The sequence below is a fragment of the Nelusetta ayraudi genome, unplaced genomic scaffold, assembly GCF_046127955.1.
Source record: "Nelusetta ayraudi isolate G7.1 ecotype Tasmania unplaced genomic scaffold, CSIRO-AGI_Nayr_v1 ptg000005l, whole genome shotgun sequence".
Taxonomy (NCBI): Eukaryota; Metazoa; Chordata; class Actinopteri; order Tetraodontiformes; family Monacanthidae; genus Nelusetta; species Nelusetta ayraudi.
This window is the reverse complement of record NW_027466055.1, coordinates 5,849,243-5,868,714: the sequence shown is the minus strand read 5'-3', so window position 1 is coordinate 5,868,714 and position 19,472 is coordinate 5,849,243. Positions and strand designations below refer to the sequence as shown.

Here is a 19,472-nt window from a genome sequence, read left to right as displayed (position 1 = left end):
CCGGAGGCCCCAAAACAGTTCAAAAATAGCCATGCATGTGTGGACAAGGTCTAAGTTACCATGCCAGTGCAACTGGGTAAGAGGTTATTAACAGTTAATCATCCTGTGTTTACCCTCTCTGCAACTGTAAGTCAGGGCGACTGAATGAGATACTTTAAAAATAAAAATAAAAAAAGATAATACTTTTTCATGTCAAGTAGCCTTTATGTGTTTTGATTTCCTCCTGTGTTTTATGACAATGTTAATATCAGGCTCCTTTGTACTACTACTGCTTTCTGTATAAGGTATTTTTTTTCACCCTGCCTCTCACTAAACCCTGTTGCTGCCTCCTGGTGCTCAGTATTAACCACAGCATTTTTGATTCTTGCAAAAGTCGGCACAGAGTTTCTGATAAGTGGGACTGGCAACAGAAGTAAATGATGGAATTTTTCAATGTTCACTGACAGGTTACTGTTTACAAACCTTGGTAGTGAATTTTGAGAACAGACATTACAATATGAAATACTTTATCCTTTGAATAAAAATTGAAAAGAAGCTTACCTCCAAGTATGTGGCTGTCTTGTGTGTCTTTTTGACTTGTACAACTTAAATATACACACAATTATTCATTAATATTCATTTTCCCTTGTTCAGAATCTCAAAAAATTACAAAGTTCCCCCTGCTGAAACATTCTTGGCTTGTGCTCCCAAACCCATCAGGTCTGCTTTGATTGTCAGGAATTCCTGCTGTTTACGGCCGACTCACTCCATCTCCTGCCTCATGTGCCTGTCGATATATCCAGGCCCTCAGCGCAGATGCAGCCCATTTTGTTGTGTTTGGCCATTGGAAAATCACAACGTCATGCTTGGAAAACACTCAAAACACTGTCACCTCTTTATCCGCAGGTCTATCAAAGTTCCATCAGCAGCCGTCGCCCCAGAGGGTGAATGTCGGGGGAGCGGCCCGCTTCGAGTGCCAGGTTGAGGGAGTCCCGACCCCTGTCATTACCTGGGAAAAAGACAAAGCAGCCGTCCCACAGGAGGCCAGGTGAGGCGTTGGGTTTCCTGCTTTCTGGTCAGTGAAGTGAAGTCAGTCAGTGAAGGAGCCGTGTGTTTTGGATTTTTGAGGTTGAAGCAACACAAAAGATGTGCCGTCTGCCACGCAATCTCTTTTAAATTGCATAGGAATGGAAAGAAAAATGGGAAAAGATTTTGCCATGTAATTATGCCTGTGGTGATTTTCTTCCATCCGTCGATCATCTACACCTGCTTACTCCTGCACTCGAGTGTCTGCTGGAGCACATCCCAGCCGTCATGGGTCATGGTGTTTTCTGCAATGACCCATTCAAAATGAGCTCCATAAAGGATCAGATACAAAAGAAAAGAACCTTGTGATTGCTAGATTTATTTAATGATGAGTTGATGATGATTCATTATGAAGCAAAAAGTGGATGAATATGAATAAGCGTTAAGAAATGCAGCAAAATTGTCAAGGATATTTTCATGTTTTTATTTAATTTTTTTTTTTTTTCTTGCCACACTTCACAAGAACATGCTGGTTCGCTGATGACGCACCAGGGTCCATTTTCAAATCAGTGCCACTGATCAAATTCCCCTGGTCCCTCAGAAACACAGAATCAAAAGGTGCACTGGTTGACAGTGCTTCAGAACTCCTTCCCTCCCCTGCCGTCAGCTCTCTCTTTCAGCTGTCCCGTAAGAAATATCCTCATTCTGTGCCACTTAACCATATTGACGTTTCTCCATGGTCCATGTGGCTTTGTTGCCTCGGATTTTCTCTCTTTCTCTCTCTCTCTCTCTCTCTCTCAGCCTTATTGATTTCGCGCTAATGGCTGCTGTAGCCCAACACAACCCCGTAAACAGCTCCCTGCTTAGAGATCCAAGTGCTTGGATGTGCTACTCCCACCCCAGGTGCTGTTAATGGCCTTTCACGGGAGGAGCAGAGGGAGGCCTGATACATGACTCGCTTTTTTTTCTCCCTCTCCGCGTTGTCTCTGCCTCAGATGCTTCATTTTTCTTCTCTGGAGCCCCTCTCCCCTTTGCTGCATCGCACGTCCATTTCTTCTGCTCAGCCAGTGCCTTATCTCACTCTTATCTATGTTGATTTGCCTGTTTGCCTGCATTTGTGCACAACATCTGAAAAAGAAAATTTCAAGGCGATTAAGTGAGGAAATAATCAACTGCATTTGCAAGGAAGTAAATGTTTTAATAAATAAAAATAACACATTTTAATGAAAATTTAAAAAAATAATTTTGAATACTGTAGCTGAAGGACGTGGCTTCAATATGTTTGCACGGATGAAATATGAATAAAATGTAAAAAAATAAATAAAAATAAAAATAAAAAAAGCATCAATAAATTCATCAGTCTCCATTTGCATATTCTCACTCAACAATAGTTGTCCAGTTTTTGATTCCTTCAAGTCTGCGGGCGAGCCCCCATTTTCAAAGATGTGGAGCGAGCTGAACAATGCAAAGAAACCAAAATCAACACCATCAGAAACAGTTACACTCAAGAGCAGCACTATCAGCAGCCACAGACTGGCACACAGCAAGTAAGCGTTGTGTCGAGATGAAAAACTTCAAGTCTTTCCAGGCTTTCTTTCAGTCTTTCAGTTCAGAAGCGGGAGACGTAAATGCCCATGTTGCCATCAGCAACAACAGATGTGTTTGCGTGTGTCTGTCTGTAACATTCAACCATAAAGTTAATTCAAGGTTTATGTCAGAACCTTTTGGTAAGAAGGATGCATTGATGTGTCACCTTTCCTTTGTGTGGGACTTGTTGAAATCCAAAATACCATCACAAGCCCAGCGTGGACATTAAAATTCTTATCATCATCAAATATCACAGGATGCTAAAATTGAATTTTTATTCCTCTATAAACAGGAATAAATATGCATTTGGGTGAGGAGAATTTTTTTTAATGTAATTTGTTTGTGCAAGGCTGCTCCACTGGAGCCCAGACCTCAAAATGGGTTTAATATTCCTTATATAAAGGAGAGAGAGAGCAAAAAAAAAAAAAGTCACATCAGAAGATTTTGGAATAATCCCCATCAAGGCCAAGAGAGGACAAGAGAGACTCGTCTGGACTCGTTCTATGTTGGCCCCTTTTTCCTTTAATGCGCAGTGAGACTAATACCTGCTGATGTACGATGGAGTCCTGGGGAGCCACAAAACTATTACTTAAAAGACTCATTTGCTTTGTGGATTTCCACTTCTCGACTGCTTGCAACAGGTTCATTTCCCTCCCCACCGGGGTGCTGCAGATCCTGGAGGTGGCCAAGGAGGATGAAGGGTCGTACCGCTGCGTCGCATCCAACTCTGCTCGGAAGGACATCAGCCATGAGGCGAGGCTCACCGTGGCGTCAGGTGAGGTCTCTTCTGTTGGTCTTTACTTCTGTTATTTTCTGAACAGGCCGGCCGTCCCCACTGGCTGGATCTCGACCTTTGGGACTGTTTGTGTAAAAGTATGAGTATCCAGTGCAAACAACAGTGACCCAATAGCACAGAGCTTGGATGGCTTGCTGGTATCTGCAAGATGACCTCAGTAGCGTAAATTTGAAATATGTAATCCATCCATTTTCAATACTCGCTTCTTCCCGAGCTCAGGGTCACACGGGGTCTGCTGGAGGCTCTCCCAGCTGTCACAGTGAGAAGGCAAGGGGACACCCTGGACATGTGGCAAGTTCATCGCAGGGCCACATAGAGACAAACGACCATTCAGAGTTTCCATTTCACCTCACTTGCATGTTTTTGGACTGTGGGAGGAAGCCGGAGAAACCGGAGAGAACCCACACAGACACGGGGAGAACATGCAAACTCCACACAGAAAAATCCTGGGCCCGGAATCAAACCGATGACCTTCTTGGAAATATGGATTTTTTGTTTTGTTTTGTTTTGTTTTTTATTCAGTGGCATGCTGCTTGAAGTCACTGTGATACTGGGCAGTAAAAAAAAAAGAGGAATAAACGAAGAGAGTCACGTAGTTTCCGAAATACAGTCTCTGTTCAGAATAACAAAGCCGAACAGTGCAGCATTGTAAAACAGCCCTGATGTTATAATAGAGAAAGAGAAAGCTTGAAGGTCTTGCTTGCACGCCCGCTGGGAAGATGATCACCCTGTCATGGTGGATGAGATGGAAACGTGTGGGTTTTTTTTTTTTTCCTTTACACGTGCAGAAGAATCTTGGGAGCACTCAAGTGACAGCTGAATGGCAGCGGTGAGACAGTCGACCATTAAACACTGACAGACACCAGTTACTGGCTAATGGAGAACATGACAGACTGTTGAGTGGATAAAGAGAATTATTTAGTGATCGTTTCACAGATGGAGAAAATCTTTGCGACCTTGTGGCTCTCTCAAGATGAACCACCTCACTGAACCTGAAAATTAATTTGCATTTGCAAGATTTGCACCGTTCAAATCTTTGTTCCTTTGTGTGATGTCATTTCCTTTTCTTTCCCTCATAAGAAGCACTTGCAACATAGAAAATACTTTGAAGGTCATATTCTGTGAAATGGCAATGTGCTTCTCTATCCTGTCAACGAGCTGAAAGGTCCGAGAAAAATCAGTGGCAAAGCGTTTGCAGGACGCTGTAAACAAAGGGCTAAATATACAGTTTTACAGAGACCTACAGCGTAAAACTGAAGAGTCCAGATTGGACAATTGAATCATTCGAGGGCGGCTTTGACATCACATAGGATTTCAGAAGTTTCAGAATGTTGCTGGCAGAGCTCTTAGAATATGTTACCGTGCAAGGTCACTCCAGTGGAATACAGGACAGAAAATGAAAAGCCTCTGAAAGGGAGTATAATATGTGCTCTTTAAGCCAGGGTCTGCTTCCAAGAGTTGTTTTCAGATTCCATTTTCCTTTTTGATACATTATTATCAGAAATGGGGCTTTAGGTGAAACTAATTTTGCATCAGAATTCAGAACTCATGGACTCATGACATCGAGACTACAAAGTCTCATAAGCCCATGCGTGTGTTGTTCTCTTGCTATTGAATGCAAATTGTGTCTTACTGCCTTTCATACCAATAATATGTAACCTTTATATCATATAATGTATTTTCTATAAAGGGACTATACAATATAATATACAATATAATGACGGTCATGTTACTGCATATCCTTGTTTGGACCCCATGACAGAGCATCCTAAAGTGCTGTCCTTGCACAGGCAGACTGACTCACTTAAGCCTGATTGATAACCAGTGATTACTGAATGACTGTGATTAATGTATACAGTGTTTATGTCAGACCTCTTTTCTGCAAATTACTCACATTACGTGCACTCATCGTTGCCTGGGCTGAGCAAATTTGCTTGTTCTCCTGCCTCCACGTCTGTATTCGTAACGGACTCAGATTCTGCATCTTGAGGCATGTGGAAGGATGCGTGTCATTATCGTAACCAGGGACTATCACTGAGATTTCAATGGAGCACTGCTTCCTTCATATTGGTCCGTCTGCTGATAACTCAGATGTCCTTCGGTCCCTTTTTAAATCTCTTCTTGTTCACCCAATACCTCTCCACACGAGATACACACTGTAATGGGCCTGTGTGGCTTTAGTTGTGTAAAACCTATTGCAAACTGATTCAACACCAGACCCATTGGCGAGGGGAATCCATTCCCAAAAATGAAAATGTGGACTGTGCCCGTTATAATATAACCTCTGCTATGTCAATGATGGGTACAGAAGAAAAACACCTTTTCTGACTGAATGCAGCTGTATTTAATTTTCGAACAACAGAAGTTCCAAACATTTAAGGGAGAAATCTCTGCATGTTTCTGTGTTGTAGGCGGCCCTTTCCAGAGGAATATTGTGATAATAAAACATTCTCGGTTTGTCACTGTGGTATAGCTTCCAAGTATCATCCTACTCGTCTCCCCCTAGACAATCAATCATCTTGGGAAAAGGAGATTTGTGGTTTGACAGTGGTGTTTTTTTCAAAATCAAATATGGAGCTATACAGGTAGAAGGCAGTTCAGTCAGTCTGTTTCTTTGCAGTTACCTCGGCTGGACTTTCATACCCGAGGCCAGACAATTCATGACAAGGGCACTTGTCAAGGTATTCAACATACATTAACAAGTTTGAGTTCAATGAACTGGAACTGAAAAAAAAAAAAAAATTGTCGTGAATGGCAGACTGGCTTCACATAAGCACTGCAGACACCAACCGCTCAGGCATTTTTTTGAGGTTCTTTTAACAGCAACACCTTTCCTGACGCAATGTTGGAGTTGAATCCCAGAGCAGCCCAATTTGGCCCATAAGTGACTGATTGATTACTTAAGGATGGTTCAGTTGGCACAGAACTGGAAGGGTGACATTCCTTGTTTCAGCCAATCACTTGGGATTGCCAGTTTCCAATGACGGGTATTTCCTCATCTGAGATATCAATCAATCAACTTTTATTTGTGTGGCGCCAAATCACATTCAAAGGCATCTCAAAGCTCTTTGTGCAATCAGGAGAACCATCTGTACTGAACTGGTACGAAGATAATCCTTTATCCTGTCATTTATCCTCTCTTTAAAGGCTCTGTGGAATCCCTGAACAGAGTTACAATTGTCGCGCCACCTCAGAATGCCACGGTCATGCTTGGACGTCCCACTGTGATGGAGTGCGTGGCGCAAGGCCAGCCGAAGCCACTGGTATCCTGGAGCAGACAAGGTGAGACCCAGAAAAGCTTCCATCTAATATTGTTCTGGCGAGATTTGTGAAGACACAGTGGATTTAACATTTGGTTGGAGTTGTGACCCAACTGAGGTGCGTTCAAGAACTCAGTGACCTCGCACAGAGAAACCACACAGTTTGTCTGCTTCCATCTTTTTTTGGCTGTTCTCAGGCAACGAAAAGCCAAAGCAATGACATTTTTGACTTTTTTTCCCCCCTCAGTGCCATTGACGTCCGTCTGACTGCCCTGGCTAACCTCTTTTTCCGTCTTTGTGCAGATGGGAAGCCAATGTCCACTGATGTGGTTGTCCTCGCAACGAACCTGGTGATTAGGGACACAAGGAGCCATCATGCTGGCGTGTATGTCTGCCGGGCCAACAAGCCGAAGACCAGAGAGTTTGTCATCGCGGCTGCTGAGCTTCACGTTCCTGGTATGATACGGTTCATGAAATGCACATGTATTTTCCTCATTGCTTACTTTGGGGAAAGAAGTATTTTTTTAAACAGGTTGTAATTCATAGAAAGTCCCTTATTGTGCTAAATCCATTTTACCAATATTTTCTTTCAATAATTTTTTAGCATGAAGCCAAAACAAATTGTAAACGTACTGAAAATACATCTAGAGCCCACGGATAAATGTTGTGTTTTTTATGAATGTTAATAATATTGCAAACTTTGGTTACAGCTGAGAAATAGACAAGGTCCCATTGAAGATGTCCCACATTTGCTTCCCACTCAAATTACAGTTAATCCATCTGTTGGTATTAACTCGGCATGTGAGAGAATTGACTATTTATTGTCTGACTGAGCTGATTGAGCGTTTGGTATGGACAGTAAAAAGGTGTGAGGGGGCATCTCAGTCAGTGGAAAAAAAACTTGCCATCACTGAATGCAATCTCTGCTGTCAAATACACTATCGGGTTGGCAGTGGAAACTCCATCTGAGAGGATGGAGTTTCCACCACTGGTCCCCGAGAGCCACGGCTGAGGTAACCTCCAGAGTAGAGAGGCCTGCCTACAGCCCAGACATCAACCCTTTATTTAATTAATAAAACATTAAACTACCTGTACGTGTTGTTTGCACCTTGCTGCTGATAGAGTTGACTCATCCAGTCCTCCAAACAGCACACAACAGTCAATACCAACAGGGGAACAACCTTAGCTGTTCTCCACTGGGAGGGAATTTTGGTCTTTTTTTCTCTTGGGAACTTGTTGTTTATCAAGCAAATGTCCTGTGATTGAAAGCTTTCCAGTGACACATCACACCAAGTGATAGTGTGAGATCAGTGCTAATGATAGGATGGCAACAAACATCACGAAAACCAAAAAACAACTTGTTTCAAGTGTTAAAATTAGTTCAAGCTTCTGAGATTGCGTAATATGCGCTTTTCAATTCGATCAATTTGATCATAGTGGAAAAATAAACCCAAACAAAAACAAACAAAGACACCCGAAAAAAGCGACATCTCAGCCGTGTGTCTTTCAGGCGTGCGGCCCTGCTATTGTTTCACTTTGCGAACCTTCTCAAAGGGAATTCCTCAAACCTGCTTCCTCCTTTGAGCCCGAGCTTTGTTCCGCTCTTCAAACAGCTCCTCCAGTCATTCTCCAGCCCCCGGAGACGGCCTCCCTTTCCAGGGGAAACACGGCCAGGTTCGTGTGCAACAGCTCTGGGGAGCCTCCGCCGGTGCTGCACTGGCTGAAGAACGGCCAGCCCATCAAGTCGTCCAGACGGGTCAAGAGCCAAATCTGGGGAGTCCTGCTCATCAACCAGCTGGCGCTGGAGGACGCCGGCTACTACCAGTGCATCGCCGACAACGGGCTGGGGACGGCGTGCGCCACGGCCAAGCTGACGGTGATCGTGAGGGAGGGTCTGCCCAGCCCGCCCCACCACCTGACTGCCGCCCCCTACTCCAGCACCAGCGCCCTGCTCACCTGGGAGAAGCCAGAGTACAACTCGGACCAGATCATCGGCTACTCCGTGCACTGCCAACGTGCGGCCGGTGCGTCCCGCCCCACAGCCACGCCTCAGTGAATGACCGCAAAGAATTCATGTGTTGACAAATCTCGGTTCGCCCTCTCAGGTTCAGACCACGTGGAGTACCAGTTTGCCATGAACAACGACACCACGGAGTACCACTTCAAGGAGCTGCTGCCTCACACGGCCTACACATTTTTCGTGGTGGCCTACTCCCTGATGGGCGCCAGCCGCCCGTCACTGCCGGTCACTGTGGAGATGCTGGAGGACGGTGAGTAATAAGAAGATCCACTGAAGAAATGAAAGGTGGAAAGATTACAAAGGAACGTCGTATTGCTTTCCAGCCTTTTTTCTTTATTTGCTGTTTTTCTCTCTTTATTTATTTATTGAGAAAAAGTGCTTGTACACCATAGGCATCAAGGTATGCGTCAAGTTTCTGTTGTCATTTGTAAAGGTGGTCCGTCCCAACCTGATTTTATTTCACTTTGAAATTAAAAGCTTGTGAGTTAGAGGGGGAGCGCATTGCAGATAGTATTTTTTCACAGTTGATGAATCTATCAGAGATTAACAGTTAAAAGTAATTAACAGGCTACATATGCAGTGCTACTCCTCTGAAGTAATCACCTTGAAAATTTTCCACAAAAACATGCTGGGATAAACATGTCAATAGATTGTCCAGCATGTTTCAAGGGCATAAATTAGACAATCAGACAAAAGACTCGCTGGGTTGTCTCGGCCTCATCAGACGCTACCACAGCGATATGTTCCTCCGCATTTGTCTTTCAGGGCCACCTTATACGAGATATTTTAATAACTGCCTTTGTGTTGCCCCTGCAGCTGCCATTGAGCAGCTCCATTATATTTACCAGTTCACTCACATGTAATTAACAGAGGTTGGAACTTGGTTCCTGACCAAGAAACAATGATTGTTTTTTTTTTCATCAAGTAATTTCCATTAATTGTTTTTGCGCCTGTTCAACGAGTATGTGTTTACGGAAGTGTACGTGTGTGTGTGTGTACATCGTGAAGCTAACCGACGAGCTTTCCCATCCCGCCTGCAGTGCCCAGCGCTCCCCCTCAGCTCTCCATCGCCAGCACTTCCCCCACGGACATCAGGCTCATGTGGCATCCGCTGTCATCGCAGCACAGCCGAGGAGCCGTGACGCGCTACCACATCGAGTACGGCACCCTGGATGACGGTCAGTGAGCCGGTCTTTCACCCCTCCAGCGCCGTGTGCACCGGTGACTCTGACTCCGGCACCTCTTCTTCGTTTTCTCCGCAGCAGACAACACGTTTTCGGTTGAAGTTGGGGGCAACGAGACGCAGTTCACGCTGAGGGAGCTGCAGCCCAACCGGACCTACCGGCTGAGGATTGCAGCCGGCACTGTGGTCGGCTTCGGGGCCCCGTCTGAGTGGGCCCAGCACCAAACCTTAGCGCACTACAACCACAGCGACCACGGCGTCGGTAAGGACGCGTCCACGTCCGACTCTCATGGCAATTGGCAAAAATCCGCCGTGTCGGCCGTGCGCGTGGTCTCCTGCGATTGTTTGTGGAAAACAGTGAAATGAGCAGCGCGTGTCGTCGGGTCGTCTCCTGCAGAGGCAGCGAGAGGTGAAAGTCGTGTGGTTGAACGTTACAACCTGCGTTTCCTGCCTTTCAGTGATTTTTGCCCCGACCGAGCTGAAAGTCAGAGCCAGAATGAGCACGCTCAACGTGACATGGCATCCCTCACCCAACCACACACAGGTCTCCGGATACAAGCTGTCGTGTCGCGAGGTCGAGCCCGATGAGGCAGCTCATGGCGAGAAAATGGCACAGAGCCACACCGTCAGGCTCAGAAAGAAGGCCAGGTATCATCTCCTCAACGGGCTGGGTGAGTCTCACGCAATCCAACATGCAGCTTGTGTGTATGTGTGTATGTGTGTCTTTCACTCAGTTGTCTTATTAGATGTCTGTACAGATCTTCCCAGTTTTAATTGTAGCAAGTGAGGCAATACAGTAGTATTTCAACTGGTGGGTCGCGACCCACTTTTGGGGCACAGAGCTGTTTTGATTCTGTCATGACTTTGTGGGCGGGTCCCCCCTTTTTTCTTTTTTACTTAAAGAGATTTAAAAAATGTATATCTATATCTATATATCTCATATCTCTATATATCTCTATATTATTTATATATATGTATATATATATACACACACACATCTCTATATCTATATATCTATATCTATCTATATATATATATTTACATACGTATAAAAAAACATTGGCCACAATTCAATAATTTCAATGATTTATTTACTAGACATGGTATAATGTGGGCTAGCGTTTTGATTTTTGTGGATTAAATTTGGGTCATGACTTCATTGTAAGGAAAAGAAAATGGGGGTCTTAAGTCTCCGCCACTTGAGAACTACTACAATAGAGTGTGTTGCATTTCTTTCAAAATCAGGGCCACACTTTCTAAAATCACATTGTGTGCAACCAACCTTCACTGACATCCAGCTGAAACTCTGCGCAGTTGGAAAAGTTATGCTGACCATAATGCTTTTTTTTCTCTCTCTCTCTCTCTCTCTTTCAGTCCCTGACCGCCAATATGAGGTGAAGGTCTGGGCTTTCAACAAGCAGACTGAAGGAGCGGCTGCAGTCTGGAAAGGAAGGACAGACAAGCCCCACGATAGGCGTAAGAATCAATCACCGTGCTTTTATTCTGAAAACGCCTTGGAAAAAACGAATAAAAATAAAGCAGAAAAATCATCCTCCCAATGTTTTTGTACATGTGTCCAGCACCTACGCCCCCCATGCGCCCCCCTCCGCTGCCCCCGAGCAGCATCCAGGCGGTGACCAACAGCTCCACCTCCATCTGGCTGCGCTGGGAGAAACCTCGCTTCAGCAACGTGCGCATCATCAACTACACGGTGCGCTGCAGCCCGGCAGGAACCACCAACGCCTCTCTGGTGTCCTATCACACCAGGTCAGAAAAGCAGCGAAAAAAGTTTTTTGCCCCGACAACTTTTCTTGTGCTTCATCGCATGGAGTGATCGTGTGTGCTCAAGTCAACCCGACCTGTGTTATAACACCACATTCGGTTGGCAGCTCTGCTCAGGAGTTGCTGCTGGTGGCGTTGAAGCCCTTCACCCGCTACGAGCTGGCTGTGCAATCCAACGGCGTGGACGTGGTGGGACCCTTCAGCGGCACCGTCGAGGAGTCCACCCTGTCTGATCGTGAGTGCTTTGCTCCTTATCGCCATTTCATTTGGATGGAATAGACATTTAATCAGGTTTTTTTTTTTTTTTTGTTCTTTTTGTATAACAAAATCAAACTTCTGAACCGATTGCCTGAAGTGAATTTCTTCCTCTTCATCCTTGCAGTGTCCTGCGTCGTCGTAGTTGTGCATGTGGTAAAAGCTCAACATAGAAGCAGTGGCTTCATGAATGTACTGTATGTGAGTACAGAAAGTGGGTCTTTGATAGAAATTGAGGTTTGCAAAATCACTTGTGTTGCCTGCGTTGTACAGTACCTGTGTAGAGCTTCATTTTTCACCCTCGACCTAAATAAAATAAACAGCATATTTAGCCCTCTGTTTATAGCCCTCAGCAAAAATGCTCAGTTTTAGCTTTCGGATAAAATCGATGCTTTGTTGGACCTTTCGCAAGATGCAAGGAACGAATAGCCTGACTGAGGGCGCGGTCATTAACGTAAGAGACGCAGCGGTTCCCTTTGTGACATCACAAAGGGCTCATTTCAATGTAGTCCTGTTTTTCTGGGACACTTGTTGGTGTATTTTGCGCGACATGGAGCCTTGAAAGACTCACAATCTCCTTTCTCCCACCATCAATAAGGCTGCTGAACGCATAATAAACTGTGAGTGAATGATGAGGTGATGAAAATGGTTTCTTTTGTAGTTTTATTTTTTGTTATGTCGTTGCCATGGGCGAGACTGGCTGTGAAGTTAATTGTCCATTGGGACTAATAAAGTAATCTGAATCTTAAACCTATGAGGATGTATGTGAAACAGCACCAGATGTGTTCCTGTTCCTGTTCCAGTGTTTTACACACCAGGGTTTTTTGTCCCGTCTGTATCAATAAGAAGCCTGAAAACGTCACCCTCCTTTCACTCTGTTTGCCTGCAGGTGCAGGTGTGCTTAAGTGTGCTTGCTCGTGCATCTGTAGGTCAGTGTGCTGGCTGGCCGATGTCCAGGGTCTGGGGTTGGGGGAGGAGGTGCAGTTGGCATTGAAGGCAGACGACGAAAAAAAAAAAAAAGTGTAGTAGGAGTGGAGCTCACTCTGGCCACCGGCTCTGTCCGTCAGCCAATTGGGGAGCGGGATGCTTTCAATGACATTATTAAAAGCAGTCACCCAGCCACTGCCATCACCTGAACCCCGCCGCTCCCCTCCTTCATTGCCCTGCCCAGCTCTGCTTCTCCGCACCCAGGTGTCGGACACACAAGGGGCGCAGATGGTCGTCACACAACATGTCAGATCCCCCAGCAGGAACCAAGAATTCTACAGCTGCCAGGCCTTGTTTCTGGACTCTAATTACTGACCCTCCACCCTCCACCCTCCCTCAACTCCCCCGTGCCCTCCTCCACAGGACCGTCCACACCTCCAGAGGAGCTGCAACTCAACGCGCTGGACTCGTCCTCTGTGCTGGTGAGCTGGCGCCCTCCGCTGGAACCCAACGGCATCATCGTCGCTTACAGGCTCCTGTTCAGCGGCAACCTCAGCCAGCCGGAGCACTCGTGGGAGAAACTCTACCAGGATGGTGGGTGTCGATCCCCAGAACCTCCCTGACGTATTTCAGTTTGAATACTGAGGGGAAATTGTGACGAGTGAACTTGTTTCTCTGTCTCTTCCTCAGGGAGCATCACCAGTTTAGAAGTCCAGGGTCTGGCCAGCGGCACTCACTACTTCTTTAAGCTGGGGGCCTCTACTGAGGTGGGCCCAGGGCCTTATACTCCTGTAAAGGACGTTCACACCCCTTTTCCACAATATGGTATGTTCTGTACTTCATACACAGACACAGATGACGTTTATACCCATCCATCTATTTTGTATCGCTGTGTGCATCCTGTACTGTGGGTCACTGGGGTTCAGGATCTTAGTGTGAGCACAGGCTCCCACACTTGCACAGCAACAGTTACAACAATAGTAAATATTGCTATAATAATCAAACTCATAACCATAGTCGTTAGGAGAATTAGACGGATTATAAGGTCTGGGACAATGATTTTATTTTATTTTTTATTTTTTTTAATTGACTCGCAGTTGAAGGTTTTATCGATTAGGTGTTATGCGAGTACTTAAGCGACTGGATAACCACTTTTCTTTTAATTAGCCATTAGTAAGAACAGAAAAACAGAGAGAAAAAAAATGGTAATCAGGGCTCCAGAGACTTTCACAGTATAATTACTCATTTTCTTTGCTTAAGCAGGCATCCCCAAAGTAACACACCAGCCATTATCATAGTTTCGCTGTATCTCTGTGCTCTGTCTTCCAAAAGTTCTATATGGTCTCTTCCGAGCACTGCTGCACGCATGAAAAAAAATGTTCCGATGTTTGGGAATATGGTAGAAAAGGATTGATTGATTTTACCAAAGGAAATATTTTGAACGATGTGACTGTTGATTTTAAAGCAGTGGCAATGTCACCAAAAACCTTGAGCACTTAGGAGCGACACAATTGTAGGTAATTAACCCAAGTAGCATTCATTTAATAAAAATGACCAACATTCTTTTTATCTGATAAATCTCGTGACTCTGTTGGAGTTTCTTCTTCCACTCACAGCTCCATTAGAAGAAGAAGGCTTATTACAAATGGAATGAATATGTTCTCACTGAGCTGGACGTAATTTGGCGTCATTGACGATCCCAACTCACCTTGACTTCTGACATGTGCCTACATGAACGCATTTGCTGCATCTGTTCATGGGATTGTTTCATAGTGGTCGGACTAATTGACTTTGCAGACAAAGTCCACCGTTGACGAAGTTATATTGAGTTTTCCTTCTGCCATTTAAATGTTTATTTGGTGAGGGTGGAGGTCTGCGAGTTCTGCAGTTGCTGAACATCTGGTTGCGCTTCAAACGACAAGAATAAACTTCTGACATGTATTTATTTGTTGTTGTTTCTTTTACCCTAAAGCCAGAAGAGAGAGCAGCATTAGCTTTATTTTGCTCACATCATCTGTTATGGCTTTCTTAGAGCGCAGTGTGAATAGTGGGTAAGAACTCCCACCATCTGTTTCCCCGTCCCTCACTTTGTTCAGGCTGCCAAGGAATAGATAAATGTCAATGAGCGTCTATCTACCCTTCACTGTTGCCTCACATCCCCTGCGCTGAAAAATAAAGAAAATTAATTCATAAAATAAAAAGTCCCATTTGCATTTCCGTATTGTTTTCCAAACACTGGTAAAAAGGCAGTTAACCTCTGTACTCCAACTCATAAATTACAACATTTGCCCAAAGATTGCTTCATAACTTGCTTGCACATGTATGCGTAATACGATCATTGTTATAAAGTGCGAGTAAATTTACAACATTTGCATCTTTCAAACTCCTTTCTTTGACTCTTATGTCTTTTTGTGGTATCCAGCTACAATCTAGCAGCTTTCTGCAATTACCTTATGCATAAACCTTGCCAACTTTGTGTATCGTGAGATTTATATTTTGGCAAACACCACTCTAACCCAAGTACAGATACACTATTGATTGGGACAAGCACTGATGCTTTAAAGTAAAATAAACCAAGTACACTATGGATGGGGGCCAAGACATTTGTATGTTTTCTTCGACTGTTGTCCCTTACAATGCTATTCCTGTTTTCTGAACTCCAAACAGAGCTGGACATCCACGCGGTGACAGGCATCATCGTGGGCGTGTGTCTCGGACTGATATGCATCCTCCTCTGCATGTGCTTCAGCTTCCGGAATAGCAAATCCAGGTAGGGGATCTCCAGAAACCACAGAGCGGCGGGGAGAAGCCGTGCCGAGCAGTGTTCGCATATTGCTGTCGTTCTCGCGACCAACAGGGAGGTGTCGGGCGGCCTGGACCCCACAGCTGTGACCTCTCAGTACAGACGAGGAGGCAGCCCTGTGCCTTCCAGCGTGCCAGAGTGCAGCGATAGCCACGAGCTAGAGACCCTGATGGCCCCGGGCAGCCACGAGCGTGGTCATCTGCTGGAAGATGCCTCAGAGGAGCAGAGCCTGATGGGAAGCGCTAATCAGCGGGAAGAGGAGGACGTCCCTGCACCTGATCCCAAGGTCATGGTTTAAAAGAAAAAAAAAAAAAGAAAAAAAAAATCTTCCTCTTTCTTTCCCATCCTTCATATGTCAATTCAAGGAGCGGATACCTCATTTTTGCCCCTTTGCCTTGTGTTGTTTTTTTACAGGCTGCTTGGAACGGCTCCATCAGCCACAACTGGGGCAACAGAATCACCAGATACAGAGACACTGTGACGGAAGGCTCTCCAGCGCTCATTAATGGAGCTCTCACTGCATTAGTGAGCACGGTAAATAAACAAGCCAAACCATTATTGCGACCACTCCTTGTCTGAGCTCAAGTCTTACTGGCCCAGTTGTGCAAGATCCGGCATCAAGTGGAGGGGTTGAGAAAAGAGGCTGCAGCAGATTCCACTGTGAACATACACTACCAGTCAACAGTTTGGACCCCCCCGTAGTTTCTCACTGAAGGCACCAAAACTACATATAAACACACATGGAATTATGTAGGAAACAATTAAAGTGTAAAATAACTCAAACATGTTTTATATGTAAATCCTTCAAAACAGAGCCACCTTTCATAAAAAGTATATATAGTTATTGAAGGTGTTTTCCATTGTTGCACAATTACATATATCTTGCTCATATATTTGATGTCTTCAGTATCTATCTGCAGTGTAGAAGTTGTAAAGATTAAACAAAATAAAAATTGCATGAGAAGGTGTGTCCAAACTTTTGACTTCTAGTGTCCACTCAATGCTGTGAAAAGTAAGGCTAAACTTTAATTTGGCAGAATGTGATGGTGGACAACAAACACTAGTACTTTGACCAGTGCGTCACTGCTGTTATTGTATACTTGGGGACTTTCAATGCTGTGGGAAGGGCTCCGACAGGCTGTTTAGCCTCACATACAGGTACTACCCGAAAAATTAGAAGATCGAGTAAAAGTTGTTATTAAGTTAAGTTATTTTGGCAATTTAACATAAAAGATGAAACCAACTAATTTTGTTGAGCCATTCCACGCAAATTGACATCTCAAGCGGTTCCTTGTTGTAACTTTGCTGATTAAGATTTTTTTAGCTTATTAAAACCACAAACCCACAAACTCAGAAAATGATTATAAAATTTGAGGGTTTTTTTTAAGCTGCAAGACCTGATCAGCAAAATCCAAAGAAATAAACAACTTGAAATATATTGATTTGCATATTATTCATTTATATAATATGTCAAACTCACCTTTAAGGTTGAATTGCAGAAATACAGCAACCTTTTCAGGATATTCTAATTTTCTGGGTAGTACCTGTACATCCAGTATTTTTCACCACACACTCGCTCCAGCGATGTGCATGAAGAAACCCGGACAGAATCATCGACAGAGACAAACGTTTTTTTTTTTCCTTGCAGGACTCAGAGGACCACCTGTGCACGTCCGTGTGCAGCAACCAGGTGGAGGCGGAGGTCATCGTCCACTCGGAGCGCTCAGACGTGGGGAGGGAGAAAACAGGAGACGGCGAGAGGGAGAACGATGTCACCACCCCCAGCGGACCCTCGTTATCAGAGGGCAGCTATTCCCCTCTGAGCCAGTCGAGCCCTTCAGGGGAGGAGGCCACTCTTCAAAAACTAGCGCTGGCCCAAAGCCCCCCGACTTTCCCCTCAATAAAGCTGGTGGCCAACCACAACGGGGAGCTCCGAGCCTCGGGGGACGGCGGGAGCGCAGACTCTGAGCCGCAGAAGGACGCCGGGCTCACCAACGGCTTCCACTCGCCGGGTGAGACGTGCTGCGTGCTGAGGCCGGAGCACCTGGAGAGCAGGGACACGAGACACTGCGCCTCCGCGTCGGAGAAAGGCCCGGTCCCCTTCGTCAGCTCCGGCCTTGTTCACTCTTCCTCAGCGGCACACACATACCTTTGCCCGTAGCCTCAGTGTGTCGGACGCCAAGCGCCAGCCACACGGACTTACCTCAGACTCATTGTCTCTTTTACATACCCTGGAAGAAAAGAAAACTAATCCTAAGGATTATTTTTAATGCCTCTTCATATTGGATTCCTTCCTCTACCTTTCAAAGTTTTTTTTTTTTTTATAGCTACTCTGAGGCCAATCATTCTATACTTGTGTGCGTGTATACATTCATGGTATATTTTTTAGTGGTAGAGCACTGTACACAGCCATGCGTCCTCTGGCATGGCCTCCAGGTTCCCTCCCAGGTGTTCTCCCCTGTCCTTCCACAGAGAAAAGAAAGATTTTGCATTAAAACAAGCAGCTGTGTGACGTGATGGAGACGTTTTTTCCAGTAAGTGGCTCGGTTTCACTCAGGACGGGGAAGTCCCAGAGTGCTCCGGAAGACCAGCTTTTTGGAGGGCTTCCTGTATGTGTGTGTGTGTGTGTGTGTGTGTGATTAGGTTTCCTAACTGGCACTGCAGGAATAAGCCTCAGGAGTATCCGGACACCAACACCTGTGTCTCCCCTCAGCCTCCTTCTGTCCCGACAAACACACAGAAAGCGGACTTTGTCGCTGGGTGCTTTTACACTCACACCTCCACAATTTGGTATTGCTCATTTGTGCGTCCCGTTCATTCTCCATTCTTTTGTACAGTCAACCAAAGCCCTTGCCCCTTACCACGCCCTCAGACCTTGCCTGTTAACTTAGTTCCCCACCCAGTCAAAAGTCAAAATGCTCTCCCATCTAAACTGTCCCTGCTAGGAAGGTAGTTTGTCAGTGGTTGGTTGGTTGGTCTTCACAAGAACAGAAAGCCCAGTTCCCCGTGTGCACAGACACACACTCACACACACCCACACTTCCTGGCTGGAGTGTACGAGTCTCAGGTGCCTAATTCTTCTAGGTGCATTTGTAACCACTGCGTATTTCTACAGACAATTTCATTCAAACATGAAAAAGAAACTGTTGATAACAATAGAGGGAGTAAAAAAAACACAAAACAAAAGAACTTGCCACATTGGGAACGGTTGACTTTTTTTTTTTTTTTCAAAAACAGCTCATCTGTGATCATGTAGAGGAATTTCCAAAGCGAGTCAGGGTTGTGAGGTGGACAATGGGAATGACGTGGTATTTCCGTCTACCACACGGTGCGTTTAGACGAGAAGGTGAACTAGATGAGATGTTACAACAACAAATCCATGGAACGGTCTTCTGATCAGACTACACTTTAGGGATGCACTAATGTTAGATTGTGCCAATAGTTATTTCCTGGAATCTGTTTCCCATAAGTTGAACTTCTTTCTGTTTCCTGCCTATTTACTCAGTTATACTTTTGTCACTGAAACACACAAACCTGTCTTAAAAAAAAAAATAAAAAAATCAGCCTTTAAACAAATGAGGTTGTTTAAAAATGATACATTTCTTAAAAGGCACAGTTCAGTCAAAAATGAAAATTTGAACCTCAGATTGGTGAGACTCAGGTGACATTATCTAATCCTCATAAGCTGATTTGAGGTTTCATGGAGGGGAAATTTGAATGAATTATAGAACAGTGAAATTAAAGCCTATGCTGGTCCATGTGCATCAGACTGCATGTGTGATGGCCTACTAAAGTCTGGAAGAAGTGGCAGTCTTAATTTGTCACGAATAAGCCTAAACATCCTCTGACATCTA

The 19,472-nt window shown here is 44.8% G+C and overlaps 1 protein-coding gene across 1 annotated transcript in view; it reads left to right on the top strand.

Annotated features, from left to right (window-relative positions):
- Nucleotides 1–18,825, top strand: part of igdcc4 (immunoglobulin superfamily, DCC subclass, member 4) — a 42,472-nt gene extending 23,647 nt beyond the window's left edge. The window contains exons 3-20 of the mRNA XM_076051296.1: nt 886–1,027; nt 3,234–3,367; nt 6,536–6,670; nt 6,952–7,104; nt 8,262–8,672; nt 8,754–8,918; nt 9,709–9,846; nt 9,931–10,113; nt 10,310–10,522; nt 11,226–11,327; nt 11,432–11,618; nt 11,741–11,868; nt 13,239–13,409; nt 13,506–13,640; nt 15,483–15,585; nt 15,673–15,904; nt 16,033–16,152; nt 17,267–18,825. Of these exons, the coding sequence (XP_075907411.1) occupies nt 886–1,027; nt 3,234–3,367; nt 6,536–6,670; nt 6,952–7,104; nt 8,262–8,672; nt 8,754–8,918; nt 9,709–9,846; nt 9,931–10,113; nt 10,310–10,522; nt 11,226–11,327; nt 11,432–11,618; nt 11,741–11,868; nt 13,239–13,409; nt 13,506–13,640; nt 15,483–15,585; nt 15,673–15,904; nt 16,033–16,152; nt 17,267–17,779 (3,365 nt within the window). The 3' untranslated portion in view covers nt 17,780–18,825. The remainder of the gene's footprint in view (nt 1–885; nt 1,028–3,233; nt 3,368–6,535; nt 6,671–6,951; nt 7,105–8,261; nt 8,673–8,753; nt 8,919–9,708; nt 9,847–9,930; nt 10,114–10,309; nt 10,523–11,225; nt 11,328–11,431; nt 11,619–11,740; nt 11,869–13,238; nt 13,410–13,505; nt 13,641–15,482; nt 15,586–15,672; nt 15,905–16,032; nt 16,153–17,266) is intronic.
- Nucleotides 18,826–19,472: the final 647 nt, after the last annotated feature.